Source organism: Hippopotamus amphibius, chromosome 2, assembly GCF_030028045.1.
Source record: "Hippopotamus amphibius kiboko isolate mHipAmp2 chromosome 2, mHipAmp2.hap2, whole genome shotgun sequence".
Taxonomy (NCBI): Eukaryota; Metazoa; Chordata; class Mammalia; order Artiodactyla; family Hippopotamidae; genus Hippopotamus; species Hippopotamus amphibius.
This window is the reverse complement of record NC_080187.1, coordinates 69,391,162-69,409,063: the sequence shown is the minus strand read 5'-3', so window position 1 is coordinate 69,409,063 and position 17,902 is coordinate 69,391,162. Positions and strand designations below refer to the sequence as shown.

The 17,902-nt window shown below is 44.5% G+C and overlaps 1 protein-coding gene across 3 annotated transcripts in view; it reads left to right on the top strand.

Annotated features, from left to right (window-relative positions):
• The window catches only part of NTRK2 (neurotrophic receptor tyrosine kinase 2), a 345,813-nt gene that overhangs the window by 259,767 nt on the left and 68,144 nt on the right, over window positions 1–17,902 (top strand). For all 3 annotated transcript variants that reach the window (XM_057722523.1, XM_057722521.1, XM_057722520.1), the window contains 2 exons: window positions 1,734–1,864; window positions 16,589–16,761. In XM_057722523.1, the coding sequence (XP_057578506.1) occupies window positions 1,734–1,864; window positions 16,589–16,761 (304 nt within the window). The remainder of the gene's footprint in view (window positions 1–1,733; window positions 1,865–16,588; window positions 16,762–17,902) is intronic.

Below are 17,902 nucleotides of genomic sequence, written 5' to 3'. Positions count from 1 at the left end.
GGGTACAATCAAGAAAGAACACAGTGGTGCTTCAAAAGTACTAGTGATATTCTGTTTCTTAAATGGAATGGTGGATTCATGGGTATTCACTGTATTTTTTTTTAACTTTTTAAAATTTATTTATTTTAATTTTTATTTATTGGCTACATTGGGTCTTCGTTGCTGTGTGTGGGCTTTCTGTGGTTGCAGACAGCAGGGGCTACTTTTCACTGCAGTGCACGGGCATCTTATTGCGGTGGCTTTTCTTGTTGCGGAGCACAGGCTGTAGGCGCGCGGGCTTCAGTAGTTGCAGTGCATGGGCTCAATAGTTGTGGCTTGCGGGGGTATTCACTTTATGATTATTAAAACTGCAGAGATATGCTTTGTATTTTCTTTTGAAATTTGAGAGCTTGAACTGGCCTTTGAAGAATGAACTAAGCAGGGAGAAAGCTGGGAGATTATTTTTGTTTTTTACTCTATTACTTATATATTTCTATTTCTCTTGTCATGCTTAACACAGTTTACAATTAGAAAGGAACTTTGTGGTGTCAAAGAAAAACCATGGACTCTGGACTCAGACAGACCTGAGTTCAAATGCCAATGCCTCCATTCCTATGTTGTGAATTGGTGAAATTCCCACAGACAGTTTTCCCAAGTATAAAATGTAGGAAATAATGCTTCTCGGTGTGGTGAGAGTCAAATGAGAGAATGTTGTCCACTGCACATTCCAAGCTCTAGAGGGGATCACAGTCTCTTTTTAACTCTGCCATTCAGGGATGAGTTGTCCAGAAAAGCACAGTGGCAGTGACCCAGTGGAAACCCTGGGCTAAGGGACCCAACACTTGATGTGCCAGGTGAAGAAGCCCAAGCTCACACGGCAGCTCTGCCCTTTGCAGTCTCTTTTTGGGCTTCTCCACTGGCTCTGTCCTGAGTATCGCTCACTCCCCTGCCACCTTGCACTGCTGGGCTCCAAAGGACCTTAGACCACCTCCTGCCTCCTTCCCCAGGAAGGCGCACGGGTGAGTGACATGGGCCAGCTCTGCTCTGGACGAGAGGGAGAAATAGTCTCCCTTTCCCAGATGCTTCTATTCTTGTCTCTTCTTGGCTTTGGAGAGCCAAGACTAGGATACAATTTTTAGAAAGGAGCTAAGGAAGCCAGCCTTTTCTAGACATTTCTGATCTTAATGAAAAAGTCACGGAGGCTCAACCGTGGATCCTACCTCACCAAGAAGCAAAAAGTGATGTGAGGACACAGCCTTAATCAGCAATGCACAGATCTTGCGTTTTCCCTTTGTATCCTCTGACCCTCTCCCTCTCAGGAGTCTAAGGGGGCTTAATAAAGACTTAGGGCTTCCTGGCTCGCTCTCTGCCTCTCCCACTAGACACATAACTGACAAATGCATACACAGCATCTGGCTTGTGAAAGGTCTGCCATTAATATCCATTCCCTTCTTATTTCTCCCCTTTCCCAGTCTGTAAAGCTCATTAATGATATTCTGCAGCCAATGGCTAGGTGGTTCCTATAGTTCTATCAGAAACAATAATTCCACACTGGAGAGCAAGCTGATGACACTACCTTCCAGCCCTTTGGGGTGGACCTTGAGGATGGACACTGAGCTTCTCCTCTGGTTCTCCGTGTGCAAAGGAGAGAATCGGGGGCCTGCAAGCTCAGGATGCAGCCTGCTGACTCCCCATCCTCTGCCTTCAGCTCCTCATGCCTCGATTCCAATGTCCCTTCTGTCTTTGTTTTACAGTTGTTCAGCACATCAAGCGACATAACATTGTTCTGAAAAGGGAGCTAGGCGAAGGAGCCTTTGGAAAAGTTTTCCTAGCTGAATGCTATAACCTCTGTCCTGAGCAGGACAAGATCTTGGTGGCAGTGAAGGTAAGCAAACGCTCCAGAATGTCTCATTATCTGTGGTCGCACTCATGTGTGGAAGTGTTGCTTTATTTTATGTTGTTGTAGTGGCCAATTCGGGAGCAAAGTATGTCTGCTATGGTGGATATGTTCAAATTCCTTTAACGGAATGGACAGTGGGAAGGATATTTGGGGCATATCCAACTGTCAGAGGTTCTGCTCAGGGACAACCTTCCAGTCTGCAGCCTGTGAATGTCTCTGAGCTACTCTTCCCAGTCAATGTTAACTAAACTTTGGACAGAGGTCAGTGGGGTCCAACAGAATCCAACCAGCCAAGTCTTGGAGACTCCTCTGTCTCCTTAGATTACTTGGTGCTTGTCCAAGCCGAGCTGGAGCTTGTCTCCTGTTCGAAGTTTCTAGAAGGGAGACTGTGGCCTTCACTTCCCCTCTCAGCCTCAGTTCTGCTGAGAACTTCTGTTATACTTACTTTGTCTCTTTCAAATGTCTCCAAGGCATGATTCCATCTGGGATGGGTGACATTTCTGGTGGATCCCACCACCCTAGGAGACACAAGATTTTACTGAAGTACAGAAGTCTGAAAGTCCTTCATCATAGCCATTTCTCCATAAACTCAAAAAAGGAGACCTGGTCTTCAATAAGGGCTAAAATTTCCACTGAGCTCTCTAAATCACAACACAAATAGCACAAAAGACTTCAGCATATCTTTTACATATGCATTGTCAAAATTAAAAAAACAAAAACAAAAACCTCACCAAGGTATCATTTATGTGAAACAAAAAGAGACATATGTTTAGGAAATGAATTAAGTGCCAAATGAATATGGACGTGGCTAATGTAATAAAATGTAACTTCTTGGCCTAACATAAGACGATTGAGTTTGGGTTTTTATTTGTTTGCTTGGCCAAACACAGAATATTTGTACAAATGCCATTTATTTACTCATTATAACCAGGACAGCTTTTCATTTTTTAGAATGAGATATGTATTTCATTATTGTTGTACTTAGCCTTAAATACTTCAATATATGTGCAGTGGGTAACCGAGGAGGGAAATAAAATGATTCTTGAACTTCCCCACCCTGCAGACTAAACACAGTTTCTGTTAAAGTTCATCCGAATGAAACACTGCGTTTGCTTTCCTTGTCATCAAAAGTAACTAAGCCGAGTGGCACGGATCCTCTTAGACTCTCAGCAAAGGCTCCTAAAAAAAGCAGCACTTTGGAGTGAACAAAGGACAGACCTTTCTAGGGATGAGAAATGTAATATCTATCAAATAAACATCATTTCACTAAGATAGGCAAATGGAGGTGGGGAGCGAAGCAGAGGAGAGAAGAGGGGAAGGGAGATGCTAGAGAGATACGAGGTCAAGCGGGGTGAGCGGTGTAAAGTGAGACTCCTGTGGGGATGCTGGGGATGTTTAATTCCTGCTGCTGCAGTTGCTTCCTCTTTTCTTTCATTTACTCAAAAAGTTTGTTATTTTTTAAAGCACAAAATGTTCAGAACATTTGGCAGTGTTATATCTGCAGTCTTTGCTTTCTTCTTTTGCTGTCTTTTTTTTTCCCCTTTGGAAAAATGGGACCAAAAAGTGCCTCTATATTTGTAGATTCATAGACTGATACAAGGTTAGAGCTGGAAGACACTTAGGGAACACATAATCCTAATCTAGCATGTGTCACAGAGAAGGAGACCGAAGGTCTTGGGTCCAGGTTCTGGGCCAGTTCCCCACTGATATTTGGAGGCCATCCAGGGAGCTAAGGCAGGCCTTCAGAAATTCAATTCATGGGTCACAAGGTGAAATCTCTGAATGTGAAAAAATCCTGGGAGATTAGGGAAACCTAGAGGACAGTGTAGGAATAGCTGAAAGACCTCAGCCTGATAAAGAGATAGACTCACGAAATTTCTGTGGGTATTGCCTTTCATCTTAGTATCATTCCTAATTCTGTACCTGCTCCTCTGTACTTCTTGCCGCGTCCTCAAGGCGAGGGTGCCGAGTAGCTAAATCCATGGCACCCTCAACTCATATGTTACATTTCTTTCCAAACTAGTGCTGAAACAGGGCTTGGGCCAGTAATGATGAAGGATTAGCCAGCGTCAGCTATAGGGAGCCAGTTGTCCTGCCCACAGCATGCTTTCCATCATTACTGTCGGTGAGGCTGCTTTCTGGTTAAATCCCAATCATATTAAATCCCAAGCCCTAATCCCACCTATGACCCAGACTTAGGCCCTAGTCCCCATAAATCTCCTGGCTTTGCCAAAAAAGTGTTTACAAATTAACAACCCATGGTGAGTGTTTGCTCTTTAATCAACATTGCTAAAAAACAAACAAAAACAAAACAAAGGAAATTTGTCCCTTTATCTCAAGTAGAGAGAATGAAATACCTACAGCTTAAAAATTCATTTCAATTTCAAGGTCACAGACATAAGCAATCTCGTCCCAATGACCTTGAATGTGAACTTTTGTTGAAATCAGAGGCTTTGCTTATGTTGGCCAGAATGATTTCAAGCTTCAGAGAGGAGGCCCGTTTCAATTTTCTGGGATCCAGAGGCTACAGCCATGCAAGAAACAAGTCCGATCTTTCATGGGCTCCAGGATGAATTGGGTCAGAATAACACATGGACTTTTCACAGAGCTGCTTCTTGCCAGCCTGATCTGTTCATTTTTTAGGCATGTGGGCCAACTGAAAGTGTACTCAAATACTATCTAATAAGCCTGGGAGGAAACTGTCTATGGTTCCGTCCTGACCACAATAAAGGGATTTTCTTTTAAAGGAATGAGAAAAACTGAACGTGGCCTCCAGGGCCTGCATAGCCTGTCACCTCTAAGGAGTGGCTGCCGGGGCTGCTCCTCCTCCATTGGAGGCACCCAGGGATGTTTGACAGTCTCCCTGCTCGTTGCCTAGCAACCCCTGCAGCATCGATTATGCATGCTAAGAAATAGCATCTATTGTCCTTTTTCCTTCTCTAGATGGAACTGACTGGTTTGAAATCCAAGGTTTTGCATTTAGACTGACAGATGTCAAGTTCCTGTAAATTCTGGCATCGCTTGCCCAAAATGATTTAAGGCTTGAGGGATCTGCAGAAACCAGTGTAAGGTGGGGGTGATCCTAAGGCATGTGCAGGCCCCTCAAGTGCTCGTGGTGGGGCTGAGCAGGCCTCTCCCATTAGAGTATCTGCTTGTTTGGATCCAGCCAGATTGCCCTTTTCTTGATTTTTTTGGCTGACTCTTATTTTCTAGTGAAATGGATTTATCCCTTTCCACTGAATGACAACTGAAGAACCCACAGAGAGGATGAGAAGCAGAGAAATCTGTCTTTGATCAGAACAAGTTCCTTTACCTTTAAGTAACTCAATTGCCAAGGAAACACTTCCCTGCATTAGCTGTGGATACATTAACTATTTTTGGCTCCATCCAACCTGCATTTCAATAGCTACAATTCCTACAACATTTCCTTGAGCTGTGAATGCGTGCTAATTTTCATTTTTTTAAATATAACAAGTGGGCTTTGTAGGATTCACAGCCTCTCTTCCCCCTCTCCACTAACTCAGGTGTATTTCTAGAAACATAAAATGCTGAACACAAGAGAGGCCTTAGGAATCATATCTATAATCCAAGTCTCATGTCTTATGGATGACAAATCCGAGATCCAGGGAGGTTGAGTTGGTTCCTTGAGCTATGGGTTAAAGTGAGTCAGAGGTGCTGCACAGGAAGACTTGGCGAGCGGTGAAATGGTGACATCTGAGTTCAGCAGGCAATTTCTCTAGCATCTAATGAAGGCTTTTTGCTTTTCATGCTTCTGAATATTCGCTAGTCAACAATAGAGGAAACGATACAAGGGTTTTGGCAGAGTTATACCCCGTGGCACGTTACCGTGAGCCAGCCCAAAGTAGCATCCAACATGCCGTGGCCATGCTGGTGCCTGGAGGGCCCCAGCCCAGCCTAGGGGGCATATAGCTCCCACTCACCCATCAGCTCTCAGCTCAAGTTTCTACTTCAAGGAGACTTCCCCTTGCTGCTCCGCTGTCTAGGTCTGAACTCCCATTTCCACATTATTAAGGCATCTGTATTTGTCCTTTACAGTGTTTGTCAAGGTCGTTAATTATACATGTATTCGTGGGTGTATTTAATCAATGGCATGAGTGTCTATCTTCTCCATTAGAGTGGCACATTCTTGAGGGTAGGAACCATGCTTTTTAGCACATTGACTAATATGTGGTAGCAGGCAATAAATGCTTGTTGAATGGAGGTATAGATGGATGGATGGATGGATGGGTGGGTGGATGGATGAATAGGATATTGAAATAATAGCCTTTTGAAAAAGTAAAGAGTTGGCAGTTGGCATTTCTAGGTAAGAAAACGATTTCATGAGTTACTTATATACATATGATATAACCTAATGAGAAATCATTTTAGAAACAAATGAATCACTATGAAGATATAGAGAGCTATTACTGAAATTCTTCAGCTTAACTCATACATTTTGCCAATGAGGAAACAGAGAGGGGGCCCAAAGAAGATAAATGACCTATCCAAAATTACATAGTGATCTTGAACAAGGTCACTTAATGTCAGACTTAGGACTAATACTCCGACCTCCTCATCAGCCCCATGCCCACTGTGCACCACATTTTCATGTACCGAATTGTACACATGCCCTAATAAACCAAATTGAGAAAATTCAACATAATGCCACTTATCAAGTAATACAAAGAAGTGTGTAGTTGTACTTATTTGTATGTAATGACGAGAGAGATTTTCATGTTTTCCTGAGTAGAAATGTAATTCAAGGGAATAGGTGGAAATAAGGCAAATGATTCCGGATGAGTGCTTTGGCCTCGGGGGATACAAGCAAAATGTCTTAATCAGCTTTGATAATAAGAGCAGTATAATGTTCATTGAAAACCCAAGCAAGCTGGTTTAAGCAGAAAAGGGAATTTATTTGCCCAAGCTACTGGAAAATCTTGCTGCTGGTGCCCTAGCTTCAGGCACTGCCAAATCCAGGGCATCAACAATTCTCTCTCTCTCTCTCCATCACTTGGCTCTGCTTTCTTCTCTGCTGACGGCATCCTCAGGCAGGTTCTCCCTACACTATGCTAAAGATTCAGCAGCAGTGGCTCTGGGCTTAGATGTGGCCTTCCTAGCAACCCAAAGGAGAGCTCTTCTTTCCCAGTAATTATGCAGAAGTTGAAGGGCCAACTTCTATTGGCTTGTCTTGAGTTATTTCACCAGGTCCTCCAGTCAAGGGAATAGAACATTCTGATCACCCAGGCCTGGGTCACATGCATATCACTGCAAACGAAGATGAGGTCAGCTCTACCCAGACACATAGACCAAATGTGGGGAGGTGTAGGTCCCTTGAAAGAATATTAGAGATACTAAACGAAAAGATGGGGGAAAGAGATCTGACAGGAAAAACTGAAAGATGAGCGACTCGAATAGGACCTGCAGGACTGCTGGGCCTCGCTGTGAACGGAGCAGCTGGAATCTAGAAGCTCACTAGGATCTGAGATGACCCTTAGGATGGTCCCTTTGTTATTCTCGCAGGAGGCATCAGGGCTCTCCTCCAGGCTTCCCTGCTGGTGTGGTGCAGCTGTCTCTCCCCTCCACTGCTCCCTAGCACTGGGCTGCTGCCTCCTGCCAGCTGCTGCTTCCATGGTCTCTATTACTCACCTTCAGATGGCTTAAGAAGGAAATACCATGTGTCCAGTTACTCCACTCAGTGTTCCAGCCAGGCACCTGCCCGTGGTCCAAGCATCCAAGGCGGTCATGTGACACAGGTGAGGCCATTTATGGGCCAGAAGCAACTAGAGCCAGTTGTCTCAGAATATGTGTAAAGGGCAATAGAAGAGCTCGAAAAAGACAGCTTATATCCTCCGATTTTGAAACAGGCAAACAATTTGCAGATGAGAAAGAGTGTCAAGGGTTTATCGATTCAAGTGCTTTACCCAGGCAAGTTTATTTTTAAGACAGATGGCTATTTTCTTCCTCCCTCCCTTCCTTCCTTCCTTCCTTTTATTTTCTAATGACAGTCATCACAGCAGTCCTCACATCTTGATTAATTGTGAAGTCTCTCATCCATTCCTCCCTCTCCCTGAGCCCCCTTCCACTTCTCCATTTACATTGGAGTGTGAAATCCCTGTTCCCACAAAATAGAAATTGATGATGACAAGATTAGTGTATTTAAGAGAACATTTGTCAGTGTTGCCTTAAAAAATTAGTTTGTATTTCTTAACAGAATATAATGTTGCAGAAAGTACTATCAATTCCATCTTTACAAGTTTCTGGGAACAGAAATTGTACAACTTTTAATGGTGGCTTGTTAAAGGGCTTAATCATCTTTATGGTCCAGACATTGTTTAATGGATTTCTATTGTCCTTTAGTGGAAGTGCATTCTTTCCTGGCACGTGTGTGTGTGCATGTGCGTGTGTGTGTATGTGCTTGTGTGTGTGTGTACGTGCACACTCACATGTGCTGTAGGATGGACAGTGACATTTTCCATGTCAGAATCCCTCTTGTACTTGAGTCACTGCGGCCCCAGATATTAAGTTGCTCCATCAATGTCCCTTTCCCAGTAACTTCAACTTTTAACCTTTGATGGGAGATCTGTTTTTTGTCTTGTTAATTTGTCCTGTTAACCCTTTTTTTCTGGCTTTTCTCCAACTTATCCACACCTTTTAAGAAATGCTGAAAACCAGCAGTACATTTCACTCTAATGAGGTCTCATCTGATACCAAACATAGCTGGAGTATTCATTTCGCTCCTCTGTATCTCTAGAACTTACGCATTGTGGTAAAAGGGCTGCTTTTTCATTGACTTTAACAGGATAGCCCAACATAACAGTCATGCTCTACTGTAATCCACTAGCTCCTTTCTATCTAGTGGAATTGTCTCAGTCAATTGCATGCCAGTGTATTTAAAGCCTGTAAATATCTTGCAGTTGTCCCTATCAGAGGCCAACTTCTGATTCACTCTTTTGAGTCAGTTTTTGTCTCATGTGACAGTTGCTATGAATTCATTTCCTGTCTTTCAAAGATTTAGCATTTGTAATATGCAACTTGATGTAATATGCACACACAAACCGTCAATTTTATCCCCCCAATTGTTGCAAGTATTTTAAAGTATGAGAATTAGGAATTAACCTCATGTTTCCCATTGGATGGTTGATTTGTTAGATTTGGAACCATGAGAGCACAGTTGTGAAAATAAACATAGCAGCAATCAACACCCTGGCTATGAATCTTGTATTTGAGGCTGTGACTTGGTACATAATTAAAGTCCTTGCAAAGGCCAGTTACACGTGACTGAGTGGGTATACACAGAGTGTTGGTTTCTGGTACAGCAAGCGCTATCCCAGTGTGCGTGATCGTTGTTGTTTTTATACAATCATCTAATTAGCTTCCACATTTGTAAGAATGTTGGGGAGCCACCTACTACACTCTTCTTAGTTTCTAAGATGCTATTTCTTTCAAGCTCTTTCTAGCTCTGAATTTATTACAATATACTCCTCAGAAGTTCACTTTTCTAAGAATTGGTTAGAAACTTCCTCTGCTTTTCTTTAGAGGCAGCCCTATAAGTTGGAAGAATCACATAGCCTTGTGACTATGGCTTACTTGAAATACTTGAATGATCATTGCCTGTAAGGACCTTATAAAGAGGGTGTCTGCCGTAACTCTGTTTCAGTTTAGCATTGTTTTCCAACGTTTCCAGGAAGCAGGTTGACCTATTAATAGCCTACTAAGGCAGCTTTTATAGAACAGGTCTCTCCAGTAGGAGTATAACGTGGGCCACAAAAGCAAGCCACATTTGTGTTTTAAAATTTCCTAGTCTGCATGTTAAAAAGTAAAAAGAGACAGATGAAACTAATAGTATTAATGTATTTTATTTAACTCAACCTAACTAAAATATCATTTTAACATACTATTAATCTAAAAATATTAATGAGATATTTAATGCATACCAAGTTTTCAAAATCTGAAGTCTGTATTTTACACTTACAGTGCATCTCAATTTGGACCAGCTGTGTTTCAAATGATCGCTCATCACATGTGCCTATTGGCTACCATATTGGACACTGCAGGTCTAGGAAGATATCAGAAGAGTAAACAGTCTCCATTTGCAACAGATCTTGACCCAGAAGAGCTTAAGCAAGCTGACAGCATTCTCAAGCATCTTGGTTGCCTCGTAGGAAGGTTTACTCATTGCCCTCTATGCTTTAAGCACAGTGGTGTGCTTTGGGCATAGTGAGCTTTTGCATGATAGTCTCTTCTTTTCTTCATCTTTCACCTTAACTCTGTTTCTATGCTCTCTAAAAAGTATAAAAGAAGAATATAACATCAGGATTTTAAAAGGGACACAATCTTTGTGTCACCTTGTGTCTCCTAAACCACCTATACTTTGAAATGCATACTCATTTGTCATGTCCCACAACATCCAATCACACCAGTGATTTCAAATAAGACCTCTTGCCTCTCCTACTAGCTTCCCATTAGCCTTAACATTCTGCGGAAGCATTTCAGACGAATGTTAAACTTCCTTTTGTTTTTATTTTCTTATTTCTATTTTACCTTCACTAGTGTCTCAGTTCTGTGCTTGACTTTATGTCATGCTAATCCACTCTTTCAGCTCTGACTCAATGTGTACACCAGGCAGTAACATACTGCAGCTCTGGATAAGACCTCTCCCTTGAGAATGACTTCAGAAAGGATGGCATCTTTAGAGTGTCAGGAAATTCACCAGGAATAAGAAGAAATGAAACTACAAAGCGGACATTAGGATTAAGAAAATAGCAATGCTCAATGATGGGGCAAATATGCCTGTCAAAATGAAACTTCAGTGGAGGGAATTTTCAGCGAGGGAGGCTGCCACCTCATGTCCATTGCCAAGGGACCCAGGGAACTAGCCAAGCCTCCCTTAATTGAGTAAAATGACAATCAGCCGTGGTGTTAAAACAGAGATGAGCGTTATAAATAGGGTTGATAGCAGGATTTTTCCAGCTTCTGATTGCTCTCTGGCTATGGTTCCACCCTTAGAAAAAATCTGTCCTTCGAGTGCCAAATTCAGAAGATGCTTTTGCCCAATGCGTTACCGCCATGTTTTCTGAATCTCTTAAAATAGACTTGGATCATAATTTAGAAAAAGAACTTGATGTGTAAAAATGGATGGGCACATAGGATGAGGCCAGGTTTGTGAAATGCATTTGTCCCATGAATAGTGAAATCTCCTCCCTTAAATTCAAAAATGTTACTGAAGCACAGTTTTTTACCATTGCACTGAGAGCAGAGTCCCTTCCCACAGGATTTTGCTTTGGGGAAGTGGAAGGATGAGATACCTGTTAAGTCTTTCAGTTTGGTGCCTAACCCCCTGCAGAGAAAATCCTATCTTCTCCCTCACTCTATCCCTTTACCTCACTGTCTGACATTTCCACCCTTGCCCTAACACACACACACACACACACACACACACACATTCTAGCATTCTTGAGTCAACACGACATAGCTGAAACTTGAGAAGAAAGTTTACATACAGAATTTGTTCATGCTTTGTGATAATGGCCTGAAAGTCTCAGTTGCCTTCTCTCACTCATTGTAGAAGATGCACCAAGGCCCTAAAAATAAGCTCTCTCAGCGACTCCGAGGAGCCTCTGTGTAAAATGATTGGATCTCTGAGAAAACTCTGCAGGCTTTTAGAGAGATTCCAGGAGGGGACCAGTGGCAGCCTCAGAGGCACTTTCCTTCCTTGGGCTGGCCCCCTGCCTTATCCATGCACCTTTTGGCCTTCTTGGACCCTAGAGCAAGCAAATTGAATGCAACTTGGTTGGCGTTTCAAATTCAAATCTCCCAAATATCAGTCTATACCAGGGAGTCTGGGAGGCATCTCAACCTAGACTATCTCCCCAGTCCTCCCAGGGATATTGTTACCCTTGCCCTACCAAAGAGAAAAACAGAGTTCAGAGAGGTCCAGAGCAGAGCCAGGGTTTGAACCTGGATCTTTTGATGTGAAGCTAGAACTCCTCCCCTTTAGGTACCTCAGTGTGAGGATCTGCCTTTGACTGGAAAGAAAACACAGACGTTGGGGCCAGCTCTCCAGGAGAGAGTGCTTTGGGCTATCCTCCCCTTAACCTTGCGTTCTCCCACCTGCTTTCTCCTCCTGGCCCTTTCTCTTCCTGGCCCATGCTTTGTCTTTCCAGATGAACATTCACTTTTCATTTCTTTCCAATGCTCTTTTATCTCTGGTTCACAAGACCATGTTCTTTTAGTTGCATGGCACTGAGATAGGCAGCCAATGATAAATTGGTGAACACAATAGACTTCTGCTGTCAAAGGATGTCGTGGAGACAGACTCATACCCAAAATCATAATGGAAGTCCCAGCATGAGATATGCTGCGATGTGTGTGTTTTGCTCTGTAAGCCCAAAGGAAGGGCCCCGCTGATGACAACTTCCATCCCTCCATGTCTATCTAGTCACCTCATCTACTGTTTTTCTACTTAGAAGTTCGGCAGAACAAAATAGTGGGTGGATTGAAAAAAACAGCTAAGAACATGCCTATGGATGAAACCAACCTAAAAATTTGCCAAGATAAGCACTTCACTCCTTCATTGCAGCAGGGATGAAAGGAGTTTAGTTTGGATGGGTATAAGCCCAGTTTCCTGAGCTGCAAGGGAGCAGAGCCCTAGACCCTAGGTTTTTAGCCACTATTCATTTTGTTATTATATGAAGAAATGTGCCGTTTCCGTGGCAACAGCCCTATCAAAGATTTATGGCCTCTCTGAGCACTCACTGGCCCAAATCTGCTCACTTTTCAAAACGGAACTGGTGGTACTTTTAGGGACACTTCCCAGAAAACCACATTCTAAAGTGAGAATGGTGAGCCCCATCACTAGACACTTCTGGAATGGCATCTCAGGATCTCCAGAATTTGGCATAAGAAGCAACTGCCTGTGGCCTAATAAGAAGGACACCTATAATTCTGTCTCCTTAGGTCTAGTCATTGGGGAGAAAGCTTCAAATCCTCCTAAAGGCAGCTTGTGAAAATGCTAGGCTCTGTAAAGGTTGTGACATAAAAGACTGTGATCTTGCTGCCACTCACGTTTCCTGTTGCTGATGTGAGGCAGACCCTGTGTATTCATCGGTGCCCTCCCATCTGGAGAGCAGTCTTAGGCATGGTAAATTGCATATTGCAAACTTGTCCTGTGTTAATCTCAATGACAAACCATCTGGACCCCCTGGGAATGAAAGACTTGCTCCCCAAGTTTCTGGGAAAGCTGCATCAGACAGTCCTCAGCTGCCAGTAACCTATGAGGGTTCAGCAAGTCCACTCAAGATCACACTCCCTTCCTGGGGTGTCCCCTACCCAATGACTGATTGTTAAGGGGCTATAAAGGCCCAGCTCCCTTGGTCCAACTCGGGACAACTCCAAAGGCCTATCCTGCGGGGCAGACGAGGCTTCTGTCACACTGCATCACAGCTCTGCTCACCCTCTGTCCAATCCCTCCCACAGGTATTAATCACGAGATCATACCTTAATACATGTCTTGCCTACCAATCTCCATCTCAGAGTCTGCTCCCCAGGGAACTTGACCTGTGGCTTATCCCAGTGTCTATTAGTTGTCCAGGTCAGGAGCGTCCCCACAGGGAGAGCAGATTGAAGGCAGCGAGCTACAAAATGACCACCGGGGACTGGCAGTGTTCATGGACACTGGACGCAGTGCTGAGCCTTGCACTCAGCACCCATCTGGTGGATGACAGTGCGTTCATTCTGTTCCAGCGTCTAATTGAAGTGAATATAGATGTTCACATGTGCCATCGAACTTTGAGCGTGACGTACTGCAGTCTCCCTGGAAAAAAGGGATTCACATATTCACATGCCACCTCTCCCAGGAGGAGTCCTCTGGGCTTCCCTCCTCCTGGTCCCTTGGCTGAAGCAATTGCTTCCTCTCTGAACTCCCCATTTGCTCTCAGTTGTTGCTTTTCATGGCCTTTATCCCTCATTCCACAAACATCTCTTGGCTACCCACCATGTGCCTGGCATGGTGCCCAGGGCTGGCAGGACAGAGGTGGAAGGCACAGGCCCTGCATCAAGAAGCTCCCCATTTATACCAGAGATAAGCAAATAAACATGCAATCAGAGTGTACCATGGCCGGCTATATGACAGAGGTGGGTATGAGGTGTACCTAGGAGGGTCATCCAGCCTAGCCTGGGAGGCCAGGCCACAGGATATAAGAACAATGTGGGGGTCAGCAAACACTTCTCAGAAAGGTCATGGCCAAGCCCAGTCTTGGAGGACTGCTAGGTGTTAGCAGGTTAATTAGTTCCTATGGCTGCAGTAACAAATTACTACAAACTCAGTGGCCTAAACAATGCAAATTATTTCTCTCACAGTTCTGGGGGCAGATGTCTGAAATCAATCTTATTTGGTCAAAGGCAAGATGTCCTGGCTCCTTCTGAAGGTTCTATGGTAGAATTTGTTTTCTTGCCTTTTCCGACTTTTAGAGGTTGCCCACATCCCTTGGCTCATGGCCTCTTCTTCCTTCTTCAAAGCCAGCAGCACAGCATCTTCTCTCCTCTCTGACCTCTGCTTCTACCATAATAGCTTCTCTCTCTTGCTCCTCCTTCTTATCTCTTATAAGGACCCTCGTTTGTGATGACATTGGACCCACTTAGATAACTCAGGATCATCTCCCCACGTCAAGATCCTTAACTTAATCCTATCTGCAAAGTCTCTTTTGCCATGAAAGGTAACATATTCATAAATTCCAGGGATTAGGATGTGGATACCTTTGGGGCGGGGCGTTTTTCAACCTACAACACCAGTGACCCCAGCCAAGTCAGCATCCCAGGCAAAGGGATGAACACAGGTGGGGGGTGGGGGTGCGGTGAAGGGCATGGCCAGTGTCATTTGGGCAGCTGCAGACATTTCATAAGGTGGAAACATAAGTTTCAAGACAGGCATGTCAAGAGATCAAGCTGGACAGAGATGCAGGGGAGCCGGTTCATTCAGGCATTGTGTTTGGAGCTTGAATTATAATTGTGATTTATCACCCTATTTGTTCATGAGTGTCTGAGGTCCCTGCTTTGGTCATTGCCTTCTTGATGCCACCGTGGCTCTGGTCAGTGACTGACGCAGGACAGGAGCTCAGCACGTCTGTGTGGCATCAATAAATGCCAGCTCTGTCCTGCTGTGACACCGTGGTGGGTGGCAGAGTGGAGTGAGCAGAGAACTAGAGGCGCCAGAGCCTGGCTGGCACACTCCTGGACATCGTCTTTGTGGCAGTGTGACTGGCCTTCTTGAGATCGCTGGCAGAGATGTTTCTGGAGCCAGCAGTGCGTGTGGGCACAAGCTGCGGAAGGCTTTTTGGAGAGCTCACATAATAAAGACTGGCGATATCATCATTGTTGAAGCTGGAAGATGGGTACCTGAGGGTTCATGTACCCATGTACTTGTCTCTCTACTGAATGTTTCCATAATAGAAAGCTTGGGGCTTCCTAGGTGGCGCAGTGGTTAAGAATCCGCCTGCCAATGCAGAGGTCATGGGTTCGATCCCAGCTCCAGGAAGATCCCACATGCCGCGGAGCAACAAAGCCCGTGTGCCAAAAAAAAAAAAAAAAAAAAAAATCATAAGGTCATAATAGAAAGCTTTACAAAAGTTATATGAGCAGAGGTGAGGTGTGCGAAACAGCCTAAAAAGTACAACAGGCCCCAAAATGGGAGAGACGTCTGGGTTAATAATTGGGACAAGACCAGGGTTAAAAAGGATGAAGATGATGAATGTTCATGTCTGCACATCACACCGGCCAGAATGGCCGTCATCAAAAAGTCCACAAAGAATAAATGCTGGCGAGAACGTGGAGGAAAGGGAACCCTCCTACACTGTTGGTGGGAATGTAAATTGGTGCAGCCACTGTGGAGAACAGTATGGAGGTTCCTTTAAAGAACTAAAAATAGAGTTGCCATATGATCCAGCAATCCCACTGCTGGGCATATATGCGAAAAGAAGAAAACTTTAACTCAAAAATATACATGCACTCCAATAGCAGCACTATTTACAATAGCCAAGACATGATAGCAAGCTAAGTGGCCATCAACAGATGAATGGATAAAGAAGATGTGGTGTATATATATACAGTGGAATATGACTCAGCCATAAAAAAGAATGAGATGCTGCCATTTGCAGCCACATGCATGGACCTAGAGATCATCATACTAGGCAAAGTAAGACAGACAAAGACAAACATTTGTGGCATCTAAAAAAAAATCGATACAAATGAACTTATCTAAAAAGAGAAATAGACTCACAGAGGTAGAAAACAAACTTATGGTTACTAAAGGGGAAGAGGGGGGTAGGGATACATTGGGGATTGGGGTGTAACAGATACACATGACTACATATAAAATAGATGAACAAGGGCCTACTGTATAGCACAGGGAACTGTATTCAGTATCTTGTAAAACAAAAGTTCATGTCTGTCACTTAATGAGAGAACATCTACGCAGATGCTTCGTGAACCCTAAAGCTTTGTGTACCCAGAGGAGATTTTTCCTCAGTTATTATACAAACATTATCTCCTCAGAAATTAGGCCATTTTTCCCATCTTTTGTGTGACACATGAGATGAATGTCCTTCTCATCCAGGGACCTCAAGGCCCCCTAAAGGAATTCCTCTCCACACAGCTTCCCTCTCACGCCCTCAGTCTAAGCTGTATTGGTTTCTCCCCTCTGCCCCTGGTCCCCAGACGCTGAAGGACGCGAGCGACAATGCACGCAAGGACTTCCACCGCGAGGCCGAGCTGCTGACCAACCTCCAGCATGAGCACATCGTCAAGTTCTACGGCGTCTGCGTGGAGGGAGACCCGCTCATCATGGTCTTCGAATACATGAAGCACGGGGACCTCAACAAGTTCCTCAGGTACGGGAGGGGCGTTGGGGTCCAGGTGGCAGGCAGGCTCCGGGCGGCCTGGGCGTGAGGATGCGGGGTACCTGGGAAGGACTAAGGGGCCCCAGGACCTTTCTCTGGAACAGCCTGTCCTGGTGATGACACCAGCACCTGCGGCGGAGAAAGAACCTGGGGCCGCTGCCCTGCCCCTTTCCCTCAATCAATGAACTCTGCTAATGTGATGCTAACAATTCCACTTCTTCTCCACCTGTGTTTATTGTACGTTGGTTCATTAAATGGTATGTGACATGTGCATCTGAGACGGGCCTTGGGGTCTGTAGGAGTTTGCCAGGTGGATAAAGGAGGAATGAAAGAGCTGGAGCTCAGGAACCCAGGTGTCACAGGGAAAGGTTTGGTCCGGCAAAAGTGGAGAGTCTGGAGATGTCAGACAATGTCAGAAACCAGGACGAGGGGAGGTAGAAGAAGGGGTAGGAGGAGACACAGCTGGAAAGGTGAGCATTTGGACTTTATTCTGAGGACAGAAAGAAGAACTGGGAGGTCAGTAGGTCAGAAGATCACGGGAATAGAACAGAATCGAAAGAGCGAAATGTCGAGAAGGAAGGAGGTAAAACGACATTGGGCAGGATCCTTGAAGACTCAGCACTGGGGTTCATGTTGAGCCCCTGAGGTCAGGAAAAGATGGCCAGCTTCAACTGGAGGGGTTTTGCGGCCAGTGGGGGAAACGGGAAGGCTGCAAAGAGAGGAAAGGGAAAACGCTGAGGATACAAGGGAGTCTTTGGGTTGTTCAATAGGGTTGTGACTTGGATTCCTAGCACTGGCCAGTTTGTGTTTTGGTTCAGTGGTAGGTTCTCAGAAAGTCCTTTCCTTGGGGCGATGGGTGCAGGGGCCTGGGAGGGGCTGCAAGATACAGCAAGTGAGGAGTCACTCAAAAAGTAAAAGGGACTGCAGTGCAGTGTCTCTTGAGGGGCCAATAGTGATCAGGGCAGGATGTTCAGCTGGAGTTGAATCTCAGCTCTGGCATTTATTAGCTGAATGACCTTGGGCACATCTCTAGCAGTTCTGATGATAATATTGAGCCAGCAGGGTAGGCATGAGGGCTGAATTAGAATAAATAGAAAGTTCGTGGCATAGGAGCGAGTAGAACATTTTCAAC